This window comes from Falco rusticolus, chromosome 4 (assembly GCF_015220075.1).
Source record: "Falco rusticolus isolate bFalRus1 chromosome 4, bFalRus1.pri, whole genome shotgun sequence".
In the NCBI taxonomy this organism is placed as follows: domain Eukaryota; kingdom Metazoa; phylum Chordata; class Aves; order Falconiformes; family Falconidae; genus Falco; species Falco rusticolus.
Window position 1 is genome coordinate 102945754 of NC_051190.1, and position 23726 is coordinate 102969479.

Sequence of the window (23726 nt, forward strand, 5' to 3'; positions counted from 1 at the left end):
TGCTGGAGAAGTCTCATAATATAGCAAACTCCTGTTAGTTTTCAATTAGTCTTGGAACAGTGCAGCTGCTCTCCCCTGTAGATCTGTATTAGACTTGTTGAATCAGGGAGTTTTTATCCTCAAAACGGAGGTTCTGAACTGTGGTTTAGACTTATTCTTGCTTCGCTTTGAACTTGGCAGAGGAAGAAGAGCTGTGTTTTGGTCAGATGAGGATATGTACTTATCAACGCTGGTGCAGCAGCAGACCGCTTCTGCCTTCGCACCTACCTACCCTTGTTAAACAAAAACAAAACAAAAAAACCCACACCACGACAGTAAAAGGTTTCAACTGTGCACAGGTGTAGACTTATTGAAACCTGCAAAATATGTCTGAAGAACGTAAAATGGCCAACAGAGGGGAAAAAAACCCACAAAAACAAAACAAAAAAAACATTCAGCTGGGGATGGCTGGGAGCGCCAGCTGCGGAACGCCTTCCCGCCGCCGGCCCTGCTGCCTGCGTGCAGCTGCCCGTCAAAGCACCGATCGTTACTGCTTTATTGCCGTCTCGCTTTGGATCGGTTCGGGGAACTCGGTGCGCCTCTAAACGGAAGAGGCTGTTCGTACGCCGCCGTGCCCCAGCGGCGATGCCCCGCGGGGCAGGTGTGAGCGGAGAGCTGGAGCTGGCGGCCAGCAGATTCGCGCCCTTGTCGGGGGAGGGGGCGCGGTGGAAGCAGCAACGCCGGCCCCGACCTGCCCGCAGAGCCTCGGGCGCCGCCGCCGCGGCCGTTGCTTCGCCCCTGGGGGTCAGAGGCGGGCCGAGCCATCCCGGCGCGGGCGGAGACAGGGCCCGGCTCCCGCGGCGCCGCGCGCGCGCCCGCTGGATGCCGGGATGCGCAGCCCGCCCCGCCCCGGCCGGGCGCAGCCGCCTGGCTCCTTCCGGGAGCAGCGGGCGCCCCTGGAGGCGGAGCGGGGCCGGGCCCGCGTCACGTGAGGCGTGTGTTGACTTCCTCGAAAGGCGCGGGGCAGGGTCGGCGCCCCGGGAGTTCCCCGCGGTGGTGGAGGCCGATATCGCGGCCGGGCGGGCGAGGTGGAGGCGATGGGAGCCCGAGGGGGCCCGAGCGGAGACCGTGACGGCCGGCGCTGCCTCTCCGTCGAGGTGACCTCTCGTTAGTGCCCCGCCTGGCCCGAGGAAGGCCCGCAGAGGTTGGTCCTGGCATCGGGAATGGGCCGCCGGGCGGGCGCAGGGGGCTGCGGGTGGCACCCGCCCGTGGCACCCGCCCGTGGGCGGCTCCGGCCCCGCGGCCTAGCCTCCCGCCCGGTGGCAGCTCCGTGCCCCGCCGCCCGGTGGGAAGGAGCGGTTCCCTCTGGGGACGCGGGCAGGGCTGGCCCGTCTGTGGTTTCTTTCCCTGCGATGGCGGGGGTCCCGCCGCACGGCCCTGCCCGCTTCGCCTTGGCGGGCGGCGGTGGGGGCCGGGGAGCGTAGTTTAAAGGTACAGCTGATGAGCTGGGAGCGGGTCTCGGGTAGCCAATAAAACTAGTTAAAAAGCTGCGCCTAATTAAACTGAAAAGCTGGGTGAGATTTTAGAGCGGCAGTTTGTGCGTTAGTGTAGGGGAATCTGGCGAAGGGCATGAACGAGGTAGGATTATGGGTGTGAGATGTGGAAACAGAAGCACGATGGAATGCTGGACCAGACTGGAATACGGGTGTTGCAGGCCACATGGGTTTGGAAGAAGGGACTGCAGACGAGTGTTGAGATAGCCTTGTATGCCGGTGATGCTTTCAACTTTTACAAAATTACAGCTTTGAATCCTGGTATTTTACCCAGTGGGGGGATTACCACGATATCCTTAAATAAATCTGTTCCCCATCAGCTTACAAGTGAGAGTGGGTTGGGCTGTAAACTGTTGCAGTGAGGGGTTTCAGGAGCTTTTGCATTTGGTGAGGGATCCCTTAATTTCCCTGCTGTTTTACACTCTGTGTGTGCAGTAAAATCGGGACACTGGAAGCCAACTCTGGAAAAAGTAGAGAGGAGGATTATTGTTTTAACAGTCAAGCCTACTCTGGACTCCAAAGGTCAGGTGCTCTTTGGAGACAGTTCTTTGAGGAGTGTTATTATGGACTGTGGGAAACATTTAACTTCCTGGATATTGGTGTATGATCAGATGCTACTGCTGCTAATAATACTAGTTACCCATTAGCACATGTATCCTGGAATTTTTATTGTAGAAACAAAAATAAATCTGAGATTTAACTATTACATTTATGAAATACTAATTATCCAAAAAACAAAAAGAACTTGTGATAGAAGTGTTTCTCAGATGATTGCACTGTAACTTAAGCAGGAGACTATTGCCCCAATTCTAAGCACAATTTTTGAGCAAACAGCTCTAAGTAAAGTCAGAAGGCAGAAAATGCTGGCTGAGTGCACTCTGGATCAGATGATAAGAGGATTGTAGCTCCTTCCTGCCCCCCAAACCCCACATTTTTTCTCAGACTACTTGCTATTTTTTCTGTCCTTGTATGCTATAGTTTACAGTTTGGAAAACTCTATAAAGTGACCACTGCCAGAATACTAGCTAGGTTATGTTGTGCAATTAAAATCAAATAATAAAAAGGCCTTGAAAAGAGCAAAGGGGGTGAAGTGACATCTTTGTGCAGCAAAAATGGGTAATAAATTAGAGATAATTTTAAGATTGCCTAAATATAAGCAGATGTTTTGATTTGGTTTTCAGTAGGTCTCTGTTTTCTATGTGACTGTTAAAAGGTGGGGAAAGTGTGAAAATTACCAGGTAAAATATGTAAGTAAACTGTATTTAGTATACTCAGAGTGGAGAAATTGGATAATTTCCTCCCACAGTGTTGGAAAAGCTCAGCATGAAGTTGCAAATCCAGTAACGTTTGTTCTTATGATATCAATAGGTACATTGAATTGGGGATTGTGTGTTATGACTGGAAAATGTTAAGTGTGCGATGCCTTAGGAAAGCGAAAACTACCCTGGAAAGAATGCAGACCTGTCACTGCACGTGCTATTGGTGTCTGACTTCTTTAGAATAGAATTTGAAGAAAATAAGCGAAAAGGTAGACGTAAATGGGATAAAATGCAGTGTGGATTTACCTTTTGATGTATGTTTACATTCATTTCCTAACCAGAGGAAGTCTAGATAGACTGTCCATATTCAGTAAACAGTTGCAGTGGCAATGAGATCTAGTTGGTTAAAATGGTAGAGTCGGGCTAGTAACTGGCCAGGTAGACGTCAGTGGTGGGTTCTGCTGAAGGGGACTTTTAGGGATTTCGTATGTATGCAGTTTATTCACAATCAACTTTGCAATCAGACTTAATGTTTTTGCTATGTTTATACTATAATTTCATTAATTAACTATTAATTGCATGATTATATAATATTTTATGTGGTATCCTTAGTGCATAAAAATCATAGATGCAACTGAAATTTGACAGTACATTTGGGGAGAAGAAATGAAGTTTGAGAAGGGAAGTGAAGCATAAGTAACTTGAGCATTCAAAGTCATTCACTTAGAGACTGCTAACAGGAGCTTGGGTTCAAATGACCAGGTTTGTCTGAAATAATAAGGTGTAAACTTGAATACAGAATTGTAGAATGGCCCAGGTTGGAAAGGACAGGGAAGGATCAGCGGGTCTAGGCTTTTGTGGGAAAGAGCCTAGATGAAATTATCTAGCACCCTGTCCAGTTGTGTCTTGAAAACCTCCAGATGTTACGTTAGTGAATTGCAGGATGACCAAGGGCCATCAGTGTGACTCAGTTTAATTTGCCTTTTAATAGTTGTAACAGGTGGGGTGTGTTTCCAGTTGAATTAAAAGTTAATGCAATTATACAAGGCTTTCATAATACCTTATCACTTGTGAACTTACTGAATGTTAATTAATCTGACAGTTTAATTGACTGGGAGGAAACTTATGACTGGGAGGTAGGACCTACTGTTTGTTTTACAAAAGAAGATTTTAAAAAACCCAAACCAACCCCTCATAGCTTTTTTTATTTATAAACATTTTGAAATGGGAAGAAATGAACGCCAAAAAAGTGTCTATTAAAATAATATTCAGTGTTAGCATGAGGTTTTTCAGTAACCTTTTAATATACTTAGATTTGGTACTAGAAAGGTTTAACAGCCAAAAGCCATCTTGCTCCTACTTGTGTTTCTTTGGCAGTATTGCTTCTCATTAGTTTCAAGATAAAATTTAATAGTTTAATAAACAGCATTATATGATGCTGAGAGGACAATATTTAATTGACTCCGACTTGGGGTTTTTTTTTTACCCCCCTCTCATTTTCTGATAGTTGTCAGGAAAACTGGTTGTTGTGGCAGTATCCACAGAAAGGCAGACTGAGTATGTTATGTTGAGGATGTATAGGGTTTGCAAATTAGCAATGAAGATACTGGAGTATGAAACTGTTCAGAGAAAGTAAAATTTATTAAACACTGTTGTCATAAAATGGGCTTTTTAGTACTTCTCTAGTTCTTGTGAGAGTAGGTTATTTATTCTAAAAAACTTCAGATTGAAAAAACTGCCTGTTGTACCTAAGGAGACACTGCTTGGCTCTCCTGTAGCTTACCCAGATGTTCACAATGGATGAACTACAGTGATCTGGTTTGTGAGTTTAGAGTCAGTAACTTTCCACTTTCTGGAGGCAGCGAAATGAAAGCGATGCGGAGGTCTGATTTGGCTGATGTGCTGACCTGTTTCTGCAAGAGTACCAAGTATGCTGAGGCTGCAGGGCTGTGTCCTTGTACGACTGGACTTTTAGAAAGTACGTTGGGGCTGTGGACTTTGAAGGATGAACAGTAGCCAAAACTAGCAGCTACTGAGACGCATGTATGCAGATACTTTTTTTTTTTCCCCCTAAAAATGGAGTAAGTATCTGTAAAAAGTGATGTCTCTCTCTGTAGAACACAGTGTTCACAGCTGAAATCAAAACGAACCTAAGGTTTCTGAGGGATAGATGCATGAAGAGTCTGGAAGTCTTGCTTGTTTTAACAGCGTGTGTTGTATACTCCATGTACTGTACGGAGGTTTTGATGCAGGCTGCAGGATTCTGTATTTTTCATTGCTGTGCTGAAATGTCTTTAAAAAGAAAGAAAAGCAGTACAACTTTTTTGAAATTAGAGGCAGCAACACATTCATTCAGGGTTCTGGTGGACCAAAGGCATTTCTTGAATTTAACGTTTTGGTTTTATGTCTACATGCATATATACACTCTTCTATGTAAGGCAAGGTAAACTAGTATAAAATCATACTGTTGTTACTAGCAGCTGGAGACTGCTTCATACTACCATTATGAAGTCAAACCCCTCAATTCTGGAAAATAAACAAAATGAAATGGTTCAGACACTCAATAGTCCTGAAAAAAATCAGGAAAATACTATCCTGAAATTACTTGCATTTGGAAATATTTTGAAAACCGTTCCATTCTCTTTTAAATCAACGGCTGGGGCAAAATGGGAATTTGCTTGATACTGGGAAAAATTTAATTTAATCCTGGTTTTACTGTCTCGCCTCCTGATCAGAAAGTAAGATTAGCATTTCAAACTACAGAAATCTGTTTGTGCAGTGGTCTGCCTGCTGTTAAAGCCTCTGCATCCTGTGTTCCCTGCATGTAAAATGTGTTTTGTATTTAACTACCTCCCATGGTGTTAATGACTAATATTTGTAAAGCTCTATGAAGAGAAAAGCTATATTTCTGCCAAATATTAGTAAGAAGTGGGAAAGGATTCTTATTCTCAAGATATTTAATACATTAAATCAGAGCTGTTCTATATCCTGCATTAGCCATCAATGAACAACAGAAGTAGGTTCTGGAAACCCTTCTTTTCTACAGTATGTGAAACAACACTTAAGTGGTGCCATCGCTTCAAACTCGTACGCTTATAAGTAGTGGACATAATTACCCCTGCTAGAACTTAATACTGCGTCCTGTCAACAGTGTATTCATGTTGTGGGTTTGGTTTTGTTGTTTTTTTTTTTAAAAAAAAAATACTTAAATACAAACACTAATACTGGTATTCATTCAATATGTTTATTTTTGGAAGTAAAGATTAAAGTTCTTTTAAATAGGCTGTTTCAAATGCAGGTCATCCTCAAAAAAAGTATAAATGTAACTTGTTCTTTGTCACAGGCAAAAGTATTAGGGAGACCTGTCTTGGGATGGGATGTATGGTAAGCGGGATTGTAAAACTTGCTTTAAGTAGGCAGAGATGGACATAAATTGTATTCATAAACATTAACTTGTCTGTGTATTACTCTAAATATTTTAGTGGAAAATCTTTCACTTCAATTGGTTACTCTAGTACCAATTATCTCATGGATTGCAACTCCAGAGAGACCAAAATTCATTCGGGTGCCTCAGAGCAACAGCTCTGAGGCATTTGCAGCAGTGCATGCAAGTGTAGCTTTGAATTGGAGAAGGCAAACAATAAAACGTGGGCAGAGGTCTGTGGTTGGACTCCGTGAGCCGTCCTGCAAGCCCTTCTGGGAATGCCAGTTTTGAGGAGTCATAACTTGTGGAATAATCTAAATGCATGCATTGTGTCAGGAAGCAATTCTTTGATTGTTGCTTACAGTTCATATTTTTAAAATGATGTAATATAGTACCGGAGAGACTAAATTGATTCCTGTCCTTAAAGAGTAAAATTAAAGGCTACAGCAGTAGTCAGGGATTTCTTACAGATATTGGCCAATTTTGTAAGGTTTTGCCTTCTAAGGGTTTCTGTCTAATGCTTTAATATCATGGGAGAGCTTCTTACGGAGAAAGAATTTGCAAGCATACTTTCTCTTTTTTTCTGGTGTCTTGTTGTCAGGAAAAAAAAAAAAAAAAAAAACCAAAAAAAACAAAGAGCTGGATGAACTGTGTATTTCACCATGACCTTTATAGAACTGCTGATCTTAACGCTGTTTAGCAGCCAGGTTTTATTCTTGTATGAGCTTATATCCTTTATTGGCCTTTTAATACGGGCTTAGCAGGTGCTGGAGCAATAACATTGCTTTTTTTTTTTTTTTTTTTTTCCTTTGGAAATACTTCAGAGAGTTTTTTGCAGCGTAGAGATAAATTGCCCGGGGTTTTTTTTGTTCCCCCTTTTTTTTTTTTTATTTTTGTTGGGTTGATTTATTTAGATACATGTAGCAATGCTGCTCTAATTTTTCTAATGTGAATTTTTCCTCATGCTTATCTAATGTATACTGCACTTAGTAGTGCATATATTAAAACTTAGTTTGGAGTTGTCATGCACCTATCCAATACAGAAGTCTTAGCACTGTTTGTCTTTAGGAAATGGCTATCATATAGTTCTGTAGACTGAAATTTGAAACTTTGAAATATGCAATAAAAGGAATATTTTATTAGTACAGACTGACGTTTACTAATAGTTAACTGTTAAAATTATTTTTTATCAACTCATACCTGAGGTTTCATAAATGCGTTTTTTCCTGCATTTTTTTGCTCTTTTATAAATTCGTTAATATTTTTGCAGGTTTCTTTTAAATTCAACTGTGTGATCTTGTAGAAAAACTATTATGGGAGAAAACGGGGAGCTATTTAGAAAAAAATATTTAAAGAATTTCCTTTTCAGATTGACTGACAAGAGCATAATGAAATCTCTTAAATTATAGTGTCTTGTTTATTTTGCAAAGAGAAGGTACTTTGGTTTCAAGAGTAGTGCTCCTTTTCAAAAGGAGAAACATCTTTTAAGAGGTAGGGGGATATCTCAAAATACCTTTTTGTTTTCTGGCTATCTACGCTATGGCTTTTTGAAATGATCTTATGCTAAACTTAGAGTAATGTAAATATTACTATACATTACTGCATCTGATGCTCTAAAAATCTGAGTAAATTGGTGTTCAGTGGCATTTAAATTTCAGTTTATGTAAATCTGTCCATTTATTTAAAAGTTACCTTTGTCTGAAGTCTTGGTTTTGTTTGCATGTTGTTGGGCGTGATGACAATAGTGATTTGAATCAAGTTTCTTGTAAAGCTGAAACAACTGCACTTTTTTGCAGTCGTGGCAGCGTAATATGGTGAGTGGATATTATTAATACTTTATGTTAATAGATGAATATATCCATAGTAATGAAATAAAAATGAAGTATCTACAATGTGAATATTGTGGTGATTTTGCCTTCTTGACAGGCTGTTGAGCTTCTGGTACAGAGAAGCATGTTTCATGACAATTTTAATTATTTTTAATAACTGAAGCAAAACAGTTTAAAAATCATACAATTCCTTCTGAATATCCCATTTTTACTTAATTCAAGCCTGTGTAAGGTGTGTTGCCTCTTCCCCTCCAAAGTATTACATCATCAGATCTGTTCTTTAAGGGTGTGAGCTGAGAGGTGGTTGTCTTTTTTGAGCACCTGTCTCAGGAGAAGTAGCCTTTTGTATTGGAGGCAGTTTGTCGGCACTTAGTATGCATTGAGATTAGTTAAAATGTGTATATCCAGTCTTTCTGAAACGGTTACCTTGTGTGTAGAAATTTAGGAAAATGTGTATTACAGGCCCCTTTGAATTATGCGGAATTATATGCTTATCTTCTAAATAGCATCCAGTGCTGGCTTAGAGAGCAGCATCGGAAGACCAGAGTTGAATAATCCTGTACACTAAATGAGATCTTTTAATAAAAAAATATTAATGTGAATAGTCCTCTTAGTAGGTGCAGCTTAAGTGTGTACCTGAATTTATAAAATAGTGTTTGTGTATGCTGAATCTTACTTGGAATGTCTTGCTTTTTTGGAAACTCATAAAGGCAGTAAGTTTTAGTTAGCAAAATACAGAATAAATATCGTCTTGTCTTCTGATGTTATCTCCTGTTTTCCCTTATTGCCATCTCCTGGTGGAACTGATGTGTGCAAGAAGTAGGGAATGTATGATGCTCGAGTTTAGGAGCTATAGGAAAGTGTGGAGATGAAGATGTGTTTTATGTACAAGGTTGCACAGTCTGCTGCTTTCTTCAAGAGATAATAATGAGCTGTGACACATTAATGACACTTGAGTCTAGTGTTCAGAGAAAATGAGATGTGTTGCCATGAGAGGGCAAGCTCCTGGAATTTGACAAGATGGGTGACAAGACTTGCAGGGCCATCGGTAAAATGGGGGTGGAAAAGCTGGAATGCTATGCTCATTTTAGAAGACAAAATGAGCGATTCCTTCAGTCAGTTAATGCAGTTTGAATGAGGTAGTACTTTTGGTCAAGGTCACCTTGTGCGCACAGTGATATTCTTACAATGAAAAGGCATCAAACCTATTTTTCAGGGCTCTTTCTACTTAAGTATGAGTCGGAACAACAGGTGAGGGAAGCTTAGCCTACCTATTTTGTTAGAATACATCAAACAGTACGCAAGGCATCTGTTTGCCTTTTGGAGGTAACCCTTAGAAGGACTTCAGTTCTAGTTTGTTGTTCTATTGTCTTCTTTCACTTGCAACTCCATTGCGGTCTATTTAATATAAACAAGCTGTCACAGTTTTTTATCATGTTGTCTAGCGCTGGCTTGGAGCAAAGTGAGACAAATGTGATAACACCACCATAGTTCAGCTATAGCTGTGCTACAGCTCTTCATAATGCTGCAGTCCATGTAGCTTTTCCATTGCTAGCACAGTGAGGGAGATTTGACCACACAGATAAGCTCCAGGGCAGTAGATCCCTTTATGTCTTAGTATCACTAAACAAATGGAAGTCTAGTTTGAATTTAAATACCAAATACACAGGGGTTGTCACCTACTGATGCCTGCCTTTCCTGCAAAGTTCAGCTTGATCAGGGCAGTTTTCCATTGAAAAAACATTTTCCTGTAATACAAACTGCCTTCATTAGGATCATTTCTTTCATTCCAGCATTTCTGTTGGTTCAATAGCTAATCACCAGGAACCGAAGGATTTGTTCAAGGGGAAAAAATAAAAACCTGTTTTTGGTAGTAGCATCAGTAGTTTGTTCAAGGTGGGGGGAAGAAATGTTACCAGGTACTGTATAGCATTTGTTAGTATTACATATAAATGCAAGGAATCTTGATCATAAATAAATAAGAATGAGCTGTGTCTTTTTGTTTTGTTGGGTTGTGTTTTCTGTTGGGGGGGGGGGGGGGCAGTTCTTTATTTTGAAATAAACACCCTGAACTTCTTCCTGATAACTAGTAACATTAAGGAAAATGCTGTTGGGGATTTCCCCTTAAGACCTGGAGTTCAAGAAGGTATGGGGAGTTTTTTAAAGGTGCCATTTTCTTACTGAATGTTGTGATGTGCCTAAACAGTGTGGTGGTGTAACAAAAACTCAATCTAATGGTTACTTTGCATTTGTCATTCAGGTGTTTACCTAGTATTTTAGGGCGATACTTTTCTTACAGTGAGATTATTGTCAGTTTTTTCCATTCGCCTTGAGGCAGATCATGTTATTGAGTACATTTTCATTCTTACCGTATTTGCAGTCCAGAATTATTATAACTGTTCAGCAGGATGTTTTCTACTGTGACCAAGCGAAGAATAGCTACTCATGCATCTTCTTCAAGGACTAAAGCAAGTGTACCTCAAGATGCTATTTTGAAATTTGGGAAAAGTATAAATATTTGCAATTAAGATTGAAGGAAATTTGGCACTTGTGCTCAGGAACCGCAGTAGTTAGTCTGTTTCTTGCAGCTATAATCTCTTTTACAGCTCAGTGCTGGCTTGCAAAAACTCTTAACATGGTGTTCTTTTGGAATTAAATAATTGGTACTAGCCAAATTTTAGGATGGTGTTGAGCCTTAATAAAAATTAATTTGGGGGTTCATAAATCTGATAAGCGCTCAAAAAATTTTATCGAGTTACACTGGCTAGAAAAGAAGCATCTTTCACTGTATTTTCAACGTGAAATGGATTTCAAGATTTTTCTGCAAGATTAAGATATTTCCTAATATTTGCTCTTGTCATACGTAGACAGAAACACCCTGCAGTATCATTTTGGAAGGTTTTCAGACTTCAGACTCTTGATGAATTTGTCTTTGTGGAAATTTTACACTCATATCTGCCTTTTTAACAGCTGTCATGGAGGAGCTGGTAGAGGATGACATCTGTATTTTGAACCATGAAAAAGCAGACAACGGTCATAAGAGAGACGGGGAGATTCCTGTTTCATCTTACAGTGGAGATGAATCTGTTGCCTCACACTTCGCACTTGTCACTGCATATGAAGATATCAAGAAACGACTAAAGGAGACAGAGAAGGAGAACTCCTTCTTAAAAAAAAGAGTGAGAATTCTAGAAGAGAAGGTAAGAAAAAAAGGTGACTTACCAGCTTCTGGTAGCAGCTACTTTTTTTGCTCCTGGCTGGATAGCGGAACAGATGGTTAAGTTTTTAAAATTCACTTAAAATAATTTCCAAGTTAAAAAGTTTTGGTAAATTGTTTTATTTAAGTGAAGCACAGTTTGTTCCTCTGGTAGTCTGGTTACATAATACCGGGAATTCTGATTTTTTACTGGGGATGTGTGTGATGCAATGCTGTAGTGCCCTGCAAAGATATGTAGTTGTGTTGAATCATTACTGTATTTCATCTTCCTCTTTGTGGTATTTCTTAACTTAGGCAAGCATAGTATTGTTGAATAGTGAGGTGCCAAGTCTATAAATTGTCAGAATCCAGGAACTGTCTATCAAAAGAATCTCTTGGGCTCAGCATAGCAAAATGATAAGGGAAAAATTGGTTCTAGCTAGGTCTAGATAACAGCAGTCTCAAACACGAAATACGGAGTTGCAGTGCTTAATGTAGAGGTGTTGGCTGGCTGTTTTTTTTATGCCGGCATTCTAAATTGTAAAGGAATCTGGGAATTTGTTTTATATGCAGTTTCTCATGGCCTTAGTCTAGTGAAGTTCATTAAAGCTGAAAATTGATCATGGTGCAGGTTTTTCTCCCTTAGTAAAGAATGCTATTTTTAAATGTATATCCGTCATTCAGTAGTGAGGGTCTTGATTGATTGCTTTCTTAATTAATGTAAGATGGAAAGATAGATCCTGGAGTTAGAGCCAAGACGTTTATTAGGACTTGGGACTAAGTATGTCCTACTGACTCTTAAAAGCTTACGAAGTCTGTAGTATTTTGTGGCATTCAAATTAAAAGCTTGAGTCACAGTACAATTTTGAAACACTTATTCAGGACTCTTGGTGACTAGTTTGACAGGATTGACTTTCTGTCAAAAGGCAAAACTTTCTCAGCGCTTTCTTTATATAAGGTCCGGGAGGAGTGATGGGGATAGGAATAGAGCTCTAGACTGGACAATGTCTGAACCATGCCGAGTGTAACACCTTTTACATGGTTACTTAAAATCATAATAAACAGGACTTGACCTTGACAACCCCTTCTGTCTTTTCTCTTTTGGTTCGGCTTAATTGTCTTGAAGACGATACTTTGTTTTCTATGTTTGAGAGAGGGGCATTGAGAAGGCCTGGACCATTAAATACCGGAAGGGACTTTCAGTCTTTGTTAATGGCTAGTATACCTCTATGATAAAAAATACATGGGGGTTACTCCTTTTTGAGTTTTCCATTTGAAAGTGTACGGAAACTTCCAGGAAGTTTGGTAAGGCTTATATTCTATCTGAATGGCTTTATTTGGAGGAGGAAAGTGTAAAGGACAAAACTTAAAAAGAGTAGTGTACATACTTTTGGTGGTCAATACAAAAAGCAAAGGGCAGAAGCTTCCTATCATTACGGCTGGCTTTCCCATACCTTTTCTCAAGCGAACACCTAAAAGAGGAGAGATTTAAGGGAGATATATAACTGTTACCTCTTTGATTTCTGTAATTTTTTTTGTGTGACTATTTAATTTTTATGAGAATATATAAACAATCTGTCACAAGTATCTACATTAGGTACACTGAATCTGTTGAAATGCCTCAGTAATTTAAAGCAAGTATGCAGGATAAACAGTGAAAAGGATAATGTGGTACTCAGTCAAAACAAGAACTTTATGTGTGAGCAGATGTAATTGATGTAGGACTTCTTGCTGTCTTACTAAAAATACTGGATATATTTTAACTCGGTTCTTCTCTTTCTGACGATCTAGTTGATAGTGCTTATTCCCCCTTGCTTGTCTTTGACCTGAGCAGGCAATGAGGTAGTGGTGATCTGGAAGTTAATAGTTATTTGTAAAATAATTCTGCTTTTGGCTTTTCTCACATAAATACAGTGAAAAAAAATCTTTGTTTAAATTATGAGTCATTACAAAAATTGTTCGGTTTCTTCTGAATTTTCTCTATGTTGTGTCTTCATATGCTTAAAACTGATTCCAAAAAGTAGTTTGTACATCATCAGAGCTTGGGAAAAACATAAGGGATTGTCAGTGTGAGTAATCATGACTTGTGGATGTTTTTTAAATACTCATAGCAGTAAACTAGAGGGCATTAAGTATGGTTAGAGATTGCAGAATTTGTAGACAGCTTTTTTGGCACTTGCATTGATACAGACCAAAATTTTTTATGAATCTGATTTATTTTGTAAGCTAAAAAAATGCTGTTCGTTTAATGTTGCAGGCCATACTATTGCACTTTAAAATTTTGCAGTTCTCAGTATAACATACAAAACTTATTTCCCATGTTTGTTAAACTTTTAGCTGCTGGGCTCTCGACTGGAAGAGGAATGCAGTTCAGTTGGACGTGAACAAGTAAATAAGGCATACCAAGCCTATCGAGAGGCCTGCATTGACCGAGATAATCTGAAAAACAAACTGGACAAAATTGTATGCCTTTTTAAGTAATGACTTAAATGCATGTTATAGAAGTACTGCATAGTTAGTAAATGTTTACTGTAGAATTAATTTTATTTGCTGAAGATCAGTGGTGTTTATTACTCCTTTTGTTTTTTTAAGTACAGCAGTACTTTATTTAGAAATAACAATTTTAAGTATCTCAATTTTATTACTGCAGTAGGCTAATGCTAAATAGAAAAATCATAGCACTATTTTTCTTGAGTTTGGGGTTTTTTGTTTAAAACAGTTGAATTGTCAGGTATGATAGAAAAAAGCTTCTCAAATGATTTTGGGGTTTTGGGTTTTTTGTTGTTCCCCTCAAACCTGAAAATAGATGAAAGAAAGTGCAGAATCTTTGAAAACCTTGAATGAACAGTTGCAGTCCCAAGAAGTAGAGCTGTTACAACTAAGAACTGAAGTGGAAACTCAACAAGGTATGCATTTGGTTACTTCATCTTAATGTATGTCGACTGATCTTTGTGGTTATGTTCTCAGGGCGTGAAGAGGCGTAACCCTATAGAGTGGCTAGGCAAGAGAGGCATATACTGCAGTGAGGTACTTAGAGCTTGTATATGTGCTCATTCTTGTGAATGTGCGTGTTAGATTGTCATAGACAAGGAACTCCATGGTAGAGATCTAAGGCTGTTGTGCTCTTCCACTGTAGATTATTTAGTAATTTGAGAAACGTGCACAACCTGACAGCTTATAGGCTAATCATGTACATCTCTAGACCCCACCACCTTTTTCCCGGAGTCAGACAGGGGCATAGTTGTTCAAATATCAAACACTATCTGGTCGATACCACTTCTTCTGGTACCTGCAGATGATCCAGTATATTGTGTTGCCTCACTGTTGGGATATGACACGTACAAGAAGATGTTGTATAGCAATAGCTGCAATCGACAACAGTTACTTGAAGGGCTGGGAGATAAGGAAAAGTAGAAAGATGTTGGTAGTAGAGAGCCTGGTGGAAAGAGGAAGAAGAAGCAAAACAGTGTACCCTGGCAACTCCAAAACCCCCGTTACTGCTATTGTAAAGAGTGCTGTGTAGATGATAGGTACATAAAATAAAACGCTATGGAAGAAAAAAGTAATCTTTATTAATATAGTTAAAAGAAAATGCCATCTGTGTAAACTTAGAGATATAGATTGGACTTCAGGTTCTATACAAATGCAGTCATTTGACAGGGGCTCGTAAGCATTGCTGTGCTTGAATTGGATTGCTTTCCAAGAGGACCTCAAGCATGTAATGCACTGCTTCAGCTGCACAAGGTTTTAAACCGAAAAGAACAAACCACATGTAGTAGGTAGTAGTAGTAGTACCATTACCATTGTGGAGGAACTCATGTTTTAAGGAGGTAAGAAATGCAGAGTTTATAAGGAAAGCTCTGAAAGCGTGGTGACTTCAAGCCTTTTGTAATCAGTTTTACTCCTAAGTGGGGTCCGAGTACCTTGTCTAAGAAAAATTAGTGTAGCTTAATCTTGTTTAAGTTGTCAAATCGGGAAATGAGTGTAGAGTACCATGCAGTTGAGGACTTGGGGGTTTTCTTCCTGTCATGTTCTTTCTTGTCTTGCTGTCTGACTAGTGCCGTACTACTGATTTGATGCTAGGATCGTCTTAGGTTGCTTCTTCCTAGTGACCATGTGAAATGCTTCTGTCTAACAAGAAAACTTACGTAACTTCTAGGGTTTGCTCTTTTGTTTTGATTGTGGCTTTGGTTGTTGTTTGGAATGTCTTCATATTAAACTTGTGGTTTAATATGAAGATGCAAGTCTGAGGGGAAAAGGCTTTTGTTTTCAAAGCATGTAAGAATTATGCAAGTTGATGTGTATATCATGCATGTTTGCCATTATTTTGGTTTTGTATTTCTAGTACCTTTTAATGCTGTTAATTCCTTTTTCTTTATGTAAAATCTCCAGTGCATTCCTGGAAAGTAAGGCTGTCTAATTAAAGTTCAGAAGGTAGACCGCTTTTCTGCCAACTTTACCAGTACTACTATTTCCCTGTTGTCATAGACTGCAGTTTCTTCAGAGTGTACAGGATAACATTTTTGTAGGGTATGGGCTGGCTGAGGTGAAACCTTACATACCGAGTAACATTCCCTGAACTGAAACTGAAATCTGATTGTCTTGCTTGTCATCTTTGCAGTGATGAAAAATCTGAATTGTACTCAGTCCACCTGGGAAATGCAGAAGCTGAGCAGTGACCTGAAAGTGCATAGTCTGGAACAGGATCTGGAAAAGCTCAAGCAAGAGTGTAACAGTCTCAGAAAGGAGTTGCAAAAATCCAAGCAGAAGGTAGGTACCTTAATCTTTAAGGAATTTTTTGTATGAATGGATTATTTTAAATTCCATGTTCAAGGAAAATAACAGGTAAACAAAGATTAAAAGTATACAATTGCCTGAAAGATTAACATGTTAGAACATTTAAGGTTAATTTTGCTCACAGACTGTTGTAACATGCTCCCCAGAGAGGTGGTCACATCATCAAGCCTGTCAGAGTTCAAGGAGCGTCTGGACAATGCTCTTAGTTATAAAGTTTAGTTTTCGGTAGTCCTGGGAGGAGCAGGGTGTTGAACTCAATGATCCTTCTGGGTTGTGGTTCTACATAGGTGAGATTTCCCAGCCATTGCCCATGTAACAACAGAAAATAAAGCTTGATGATTTCTTCTAAGTAGCCATCGACATCAGCGTTCTATGTTAGACTTGGACTGGACTGCCTAGAAAGTTTGGGCAAAACCTGGTGTATTGGGTCCGGCTGAGCTGCACAGCAGCCCTCATAGTGCTGCGCTCCCATCGGCACCTAGGAAGGTGGTGACAACGCACCAGTGTTTCGACTAGTGCCGAGCACTGCTCACCCAGTGTCAAGGCTGTCTCTCCAGCCTCCCCCCCAAGCCCAAGTAGGCTGGGGGTGGGCAGGATCTTGGGAGGGGACATAGCCAGGACAGCTGATCCAAAGTGACCAATGGGATATTCCATACCATATGACCTGTGCTGGGATATAAAAGCTAAGAGGAAGGTGGGGGCATTCTTTTTTCTTAAACAACAATAGAATGCTTATGTTAAAAGATGTCATGGAACTTTAAGGAGTCTTTAGCACTTTTCTTTAGGATAGCAGCATGAAGCTTGTCAGGAAAGTACCTCTTTTGTTGCCCTTTCCTGCCATTTCTGGGACAAATATGTTTGATGGACTCGCTGTGTAATGTAAATGCTAGGATTTCAAAAAGATTAAGATAGCTTAACAGTAATACAATGCAATAAGTTTAAAAAAAAAAAGTCTAATGAATGCTTATTGCTTGAGGAAAGGTACAGTGACAGTCTCTAGGACTCTGCAGTCATGTTGAAGTTACACAGTAAACTTAAAAAGATTTAAATGTGATTGTTTGAAGACTATTTTAGGTTCCTTGTGGTCATTTAAAATTATAATTACGATTCTGTAATCTTGATTCACATAATTTTGAGTGAGTCAATATTCAGGGTATGTAAGATTTGCAGATAGAATCCATCATCTATAGCCATCATCCTGCCTGCAAACAGGATTTGGTTTAATTCGGAAATGTTTCTTCAGCACACTGACACTACTACAGAAATGTATTTTTGAAGCAAATCTCCTAATCGCCACTGCCTACTGTGCCTTGCATTACAGAGCAGTCTAGAGTATAGGAACCAGATTCCTTTAAGATGAAGTTAAGATGCACCCCAACCTCTCCTGGGCATTCAGGGACCAGACTGGTGCTACCCTGAAGTCCTTCTCTGCTGCCCTCAAAGCATGTATGGTTGGGGCACTGGGGTCTCGCAGTGGATGTGTCTGTGCAGGTCTGGGGCTGTCATGCCTCACCGCTAGCTTACACGGGCAGGCTTGGTCGCATCTCCTCTCGTGTTTCGGGTTTGGTCTGTGGTTTTTCCACTAGATGGGGATAAAGCACGTTACCTGGAAGGTATGCGAGGTGTTCTGTGAACTTCTGCCACTGTTGGTCGTTGCTTTCACTGGAATTCTTTCAGGTGTTTTTAATAACTTGTAAATTCTGAAGGCATACTATAACTTGTATGCAGCTCTGGTGTCTTCAGGTAACCTATAGCTTAGAGTAACAGCTATATAAATAACTGAAGGTTGCAGATTATACTGTGAGAGTGAATGTTGCTAGAAAGAACAGACTAAAATAGCAGTTGTAAGCACTAAAGCATCATATCTAATATTTCTTATGCCAGCAACTTTTGTTGCTAAGAAAAAATAAGGAAAAGCTTTTTTTTCTTTTTTTTTTTTTTTCCCAAATATAATTTCTTTTTGCTCCTGGTAACTGCTTAATGTAGGAAATTAAAAGGTACAGATTTTTCAAACGTAGGGTAATACAGCACAGCTTTGTGGTTTTTTTTCTTTTAACTATGAAATTTAATCTCTGATGGGTGGTAGTGGGAAAGTCTTCAGGAGGGGGAAAAATTGTGAGGTAAAATACAGGGAAATGACAAGTCGGTACTGTTTCAAACACAGCTGGTATTTTCGTTATTATTGGTTTTAATTACATCACCATTTTCAGATGTTTTCTACCTTAGGCAGGTATACTTTCTATTTTTGGATATTCTTATTTGGGGTTTGCATTTTAATTGATGCAGTGTGTGCGTTATATGGACAAGTTGCTTGGTGAATGTTTATAGGCTATCATCAAGCCAAGTGACCGGTGTCAAGTTCATAACAGCTTTGGCTGGAGGGAACAGTAGTAGGAAAGGAACATGAAGAGAAGGGTAATGAATGGGAACGGCTCACAGGTGACTAATAAAGTGAGCCCAGTCCTGTTAACTTCAGTGAAGCTGCTTGTATGCATAATTTTAAAGTGGTCTTTCACACTCGAGATAAATTATGTTCTATCATAAAAGTAACTCGTGGAAGTAAATCTATACTGAAACAGTTTCCTTGCATTTAAAGGTTTTTATATACTGAGGCAGGGCAAGAACAAGAGAAGACTGATTTTTTTTATTTTTTTTTTGGTTTTTTTAATGGAAGTCAAAAGTCCATCTTAATTTTTGCTTTTCAGAGAATCACAAACTTTGAGATTTGTTACAAAAAAAAAAGTATGGTGGTGGCTGAGCACTGCTTTCATATAAGCAGGTCATTTAAGCATTAAGTGGAAATTCTTAGTCAAAGTCTTGTCTGTTTTGAAAACCATGGCAGCCAACACAAATGAAGACTACTTTACTTCTGAGTTTCAGTATTGGTGAACTTAAAGTTTCACTGCAGTATTTTTAGAAGGAAAATCTGAAATCATATGTTAATTCCACCTCTTTCTTCCCTTTGCTGTGTTATGCAGGACCAGGCTGAAGAAGAAAACCCATTGAATGGAGACCTCCTTCAAAAGCAAGACGTCCAGAGGTATGAAAATCAAATGGCTTTCATGTTTTGCTTTTAGTTTAATGAGGGACAGTTATTTGAACAAGTAAACATTTTTGTAGCTTGTTCAGATGTGTTATTTCAAATTATATAATCTAATTGCAAGTCTAGGTATACTAATTGAGCAAGATCGTTGTAGGGTTTTTTTCTTCGTGTTGGTAGTTCAGGATGATGATGATACGAAAACATTTACACCTTCACATTGTTGTACAGAACATGAAAGTTAAATTATCTTGGATTTAAAAAATCAGCTATTTAATAATTATTGGACTTGAGGAGGTGGTAGATAAATTTCCAAGTCTCATCTTAGCTACAGAATATTGTCATTTTGCGTATGGGGAGGTTTCAGTGTTTGCATAGGTGACGGCTTCAGATCTCTTGCTTATTGTTGGGACATACATTCTTATTTAGTGCAGTGCAATAATACTTATACTAGAAGACATTTAAAAAGATTTTTTTAAAATATTGAGGAGCCATTGTGTGACCTATTTAAAAAGAAATAGCAATTTTCCAGAAAAATGCTAAAATATCAGAAAGCGTTTTGTTGCATTTTGCAGCCATTCAGATAATTGTGCCAATGATATGAACTCCATTATCCTGTCTTGAGTGTGTGTGCCATGTTAGAAAATATGTATGTCCTTTAATTCTTTACGCAAGATAACACTTCATGAATGTCTGAAAATTCCCAAATGTTCTATCTTGCAGAAATTAAATACTAACTGTGTCTCTTATACCCAGTTACGCCTGTTCATGTACTTACGCGATTTTCCACAAGAGGGAAGAGTGGTCCTTCATAATGACATTGTTTAGTGTAATACCTTGTTGCTTCCTTGGGTACGGAAGAGAGGGAAAGGGAAATCGGTCACTGAAAGAGAACAGTGCAGATTTTTTTCATATAGTCTGCGGTGTAATTATGATAATATTGTATGTGCTATGTGCAGATTACACTTTCACCTTTCACCTTGACTGGACAGCTAGCTAGCTAACAGGTTTTCTTGTGGTTTCTACTGGAGTTTCATACTCCGTCTTTCACGCCTGAAAAAAGGTGTTATCCTAAGGTATAGTAGTTATCGGTGATCTTGCAGAGGAGATTTATTCCACAAAGTGACGTTTAGGTGGCAACCATCTGAATTAGCATATGCACAGTATAGCATTCATTCTAATATGACATAAATAATGAACGTGTAATGTGTGCCAAAGATACAAGCCCATCCAAAATTCTGTGGAAAAACACTTGAAAAACCTCCTATGCAAAACATTTGTTGCAGCACGCAGTCCTGCTGTTCATGGGAGATGGAGGCATTTGCAGTTAGTTAACTTTTTGGAAAGTAATTATTTCACATTTGTTAGCAGCGTGCAAATCTGACTTTAAATCCTTGTTTTGCAAGCCTGCTTTGCTGTAGGTTTAGATAGGCTGTCATATCCGAAGTTTGTTATGTGTTAGAAGGCAGTTTAGGATAAACTTAAAGCATGTGGAATCCTTGGTTTTCAATTGCAAATTCCTTGAAAATTAGGCTGTGCAATGGGAGTCTAGGTCAGTGTCCACAAAACCAATTAAAATGTTGTGTGTGATTTCAGTGGAATTCTGGTACCTGCATCCCCTTGCAAGATGTTTTTAAAAGCACGTTACAAAATTTATCTAAGCGCTTTCCTTATGGTTGGTGGCAGACACTACACTGTTCTTATATTTACCACTTCTGTATTGAGTATTGGACAGTTCTGTTTGAGACAAAACCACATGAATAAATTAAGTGTGATTGCCACCTCAACTTAATTTTAAAATCGTCATCTCTTTAAAAGTTCAAAGAGCCAAACAGATTTTGCAGTAAAAAGGCTGGAGGTTTTAGCTGAACTTAATGAAATATGAGTTGTGAAAATTTTAACTTGTTACCTATCTGAATTGCTGATATCTAATACATTACCTATTAAACCATCAGCTTCTGTTCTGTAACTGAGTTTTTGAATGTGGATGTTTGTATTCTGGGGAAATAACCTCTGTGCATAGAAGAAAGTTTAATGTCTCTGTTTTAAGGGAACTCTTTTTAGTGTTAACTTGCAGAACAGATTAATAGCTGTTTCTCAGAGTGCTTTTGACATGTGTCTGATAAATTTCATGCAGGATTGAGTGATCCTGTATTGCTGTTGTAGAGGGATAGAAATCTGTATATATGCATGTTTGAAAATACAGTTGTTATATAGCTTAATAGTTCTTAGTCATCTGGACAGTAGTTTGAGGTACTGAACCGTTTTCAAATAAATATCTTGGGTGAAAATAGTGAGGAAGAAATTCTGAAAACTCTTGTCCATGATACTAGTCCTCAATAAATGTGTTTTGGTAAAATGCTAAGCATTAAAAAACATTAAATCATTGATCTCAAGTTTAAGTTGAAGTAACTGCATCCTTATGTCTTAGAACATTAGTTATTAATTACATAAATATGGTGTTCAGTGAGCCTTTGCTCAAAATTTTACCAAGAAACATATGGTGATGCTGACTTCTCTGATTTTGTTTTTTGTTCTTGATTTTCTTACCAGCGGAGAAACTTCAACATTGGAACAGTGCTGCTGTTGCTAAATATGTTCCTCGTATTATGCTGTCTTATCAGAGAATGAATTGGGTCGCTGTTTTTACACTGTCTGATGAGGCAGTGTATTAACATAAATTAGATTACTTGAATATGAGCACCCGCACACAGACCAAACTAAAATATAAAACATCCTGTTTCATTTTGGATCTCGGGTATCTTGTGTGAATTCATTGTAGCCAGGTAAATGGTGTAAAGACCCAAATACTGATTTGATTGAATATTTAAAACTATGATCAATTAACATTACGAGGATCATAGGACATGGTGTGCGTGGTCATTTATCAGAAGCCATTCAAAATTAAAACTTCCCCTTGTTTGTAGCCTAGTGTAATTTTTTTTTTTGAAGTGTTCTTTTGAGATTACTAGTTTTATAGGAAGACAGTTTCAAATAATGGAATTGGAGAATATGCTTCATACGTCTTTCCATTTGGGGAACTTGAAGTTATTACTATCATCTAGTATGTTAATACATAATACATTATATATTGTAATATGCAAGAGTCAAAGTATACAAAGGTCTGTCAGATCAGGGTGATTATCAGTACTGCTCAATTCATTTTGAAGTATGGAGCTCTAGCAAAATCTGCAGTGTATGTCGGGCAAAAGCAATTCGTTAACAGTTAACGCTTGATGAGCATGTTAGTAGGCATGAGGGTGCTTTAGAGGTGGCAATTTTTTAACTTTTAAAAAATCTTTGTTTTGAAAGTGTGCAGCAAGCATATTGGGAACTGAAGAGAGAAATGTCTAATTTGCATCTAGTGACTGACTTGCAAGCTGGGATTCTACAAAAACTGAAAACAAACCCAACAGCGACCAAGAAAGGCAAGTCAGTGTGTCTGTAAGGTCTGTTACTGCAAACTGTTGATTCAAGCTGTACCATTTTAAAAAGACACTAGCTATCATATCTTATCAGAATCTCATCAATTGAAGTTGATAAGATGGACTATATTATGGTTCCAGCCTACCCATTTTCTGCTTTTGCTTCTGTCTCATACTGGTCAACTTCACACATAAAGGTGTTGCTGATGTGTTTTTTCTTCAGTACTGTATTCTGTTCCCCTTGTGGCTTTTTTCTCAGTCAAGTGTTGCTTATGTGCACAAGGCTGAGGTGTTAAGTTTACTCATATTTGACCTTTTACCACAACTACTTCATATTGGGGGGGGGGGGGTGATCTTTTTGCAAACACAGTCTTTTTTTCCCCCTGTATAGAATATATAAAGTATTAACTTGGCAACATTTTAAAGTCAGACTTTAATAGAATGAAATTCCCTTATGGTTGCGTATTTCTCTATGTTGGCATTCAGAAAAGTTGTCTTTTCTAGCAAAATGCTATGCAGGATGACATTTCCTGAATGTCACAATGCTGGGGCTGCAGAACTGCCTTATTTCGGCTGCTACACCGCAAATAGTCAAGGGAGGAAAGAATCTCCCCATAAAGTATGTATAATCTATGTGAGCAGTTCATCACACAGCTCTTGTATTTCATACATACGTTTCTTTCAAACCAAATGCTTAAGGAGGGCGTGTTCTTGCTCTGGCAGGCCAGACCGTCGGTCTGTTTATTGCAGTGTTTATTTCCTTTGTTGCTCACTTCAGTTGTGGTATTTACTGTGTTCAGAATACAGAAGATGCTGGTGAAAGACAGTGAATTTGGTTACAATACGTTGGTGGCAGTCTCTGCTGTCTCTCTCTGTTACAAGATCAAGACGTTTTGTTTCTAAATGGCTTTGATTGGCTCGGTGAGGTAATGATAGGATTCACCTCCAGGTCAGTCACTGCCTTTGTGGCCCACAGTGGCTCTCTGGTACTTGGCTGATAAACTATCAACACATGTTGTAGATTGGTCAGATTGTCACCAGGTGAGTCCCTGCTCCTACAGTTCTAAGACACATTTGTTAAATAACTTCAGCAGAGAAACTGGGAGCTTGAATGAATTTTTAATCCTTAAGTCTGTCAGGGTTTGAAGTGATCATGTAGTGTCTTTCTGTCCTTATTTTTAAGTTAGAGCTGTCAGTTTTGCCACTATGCAAGTACTGATTTTT

The 23726-nt window shown here is 39.0% G+C and overlaps 1 protein-coding gene across 2 annotated transcripts in view; it reads left to right on the plus strand.

Moving 5' to 3' along the window:
- Nucleotides 1-931: 931 nt before the first annotated feature.
- Nucleotides 932-23726, plus strand: part of AZI2 (5-azacytidine induced 2) — a 28521-nt gene continuing 5726 nt past the window's right edge. The window contains exons 1-7 of one of the 2 annotated variants that reach the window (XM_037387133.1): nt 933-1183; nt 11015-11244; nt 13578-13703; nt 14047-14146; nt 15862-16010; nt 19016-19077; nt 22390-22505. In XM_037387133.1, the coding sequence (XP_037243030.1) occupies nt 11020-11244; nt 13578-13703; nt 14047-14146; nt 15862-16010; nt 19016-19077; nt 22390-22505 (778 nt within the window). In that variant the 5' untranslated portion in view covers nt 933-1183; nt 11015-11019. Of the gene's footprint in view, nt 1184-11014; nt 11245-13577; nt 13704-14046; nt 14147-15861; nt 16011-19015; nt 19078-22389; nt 22506-23726 lie in introns of both variants that reach the window. The other variant, XM_037387134.1, reaches the window with a different exon arrangement.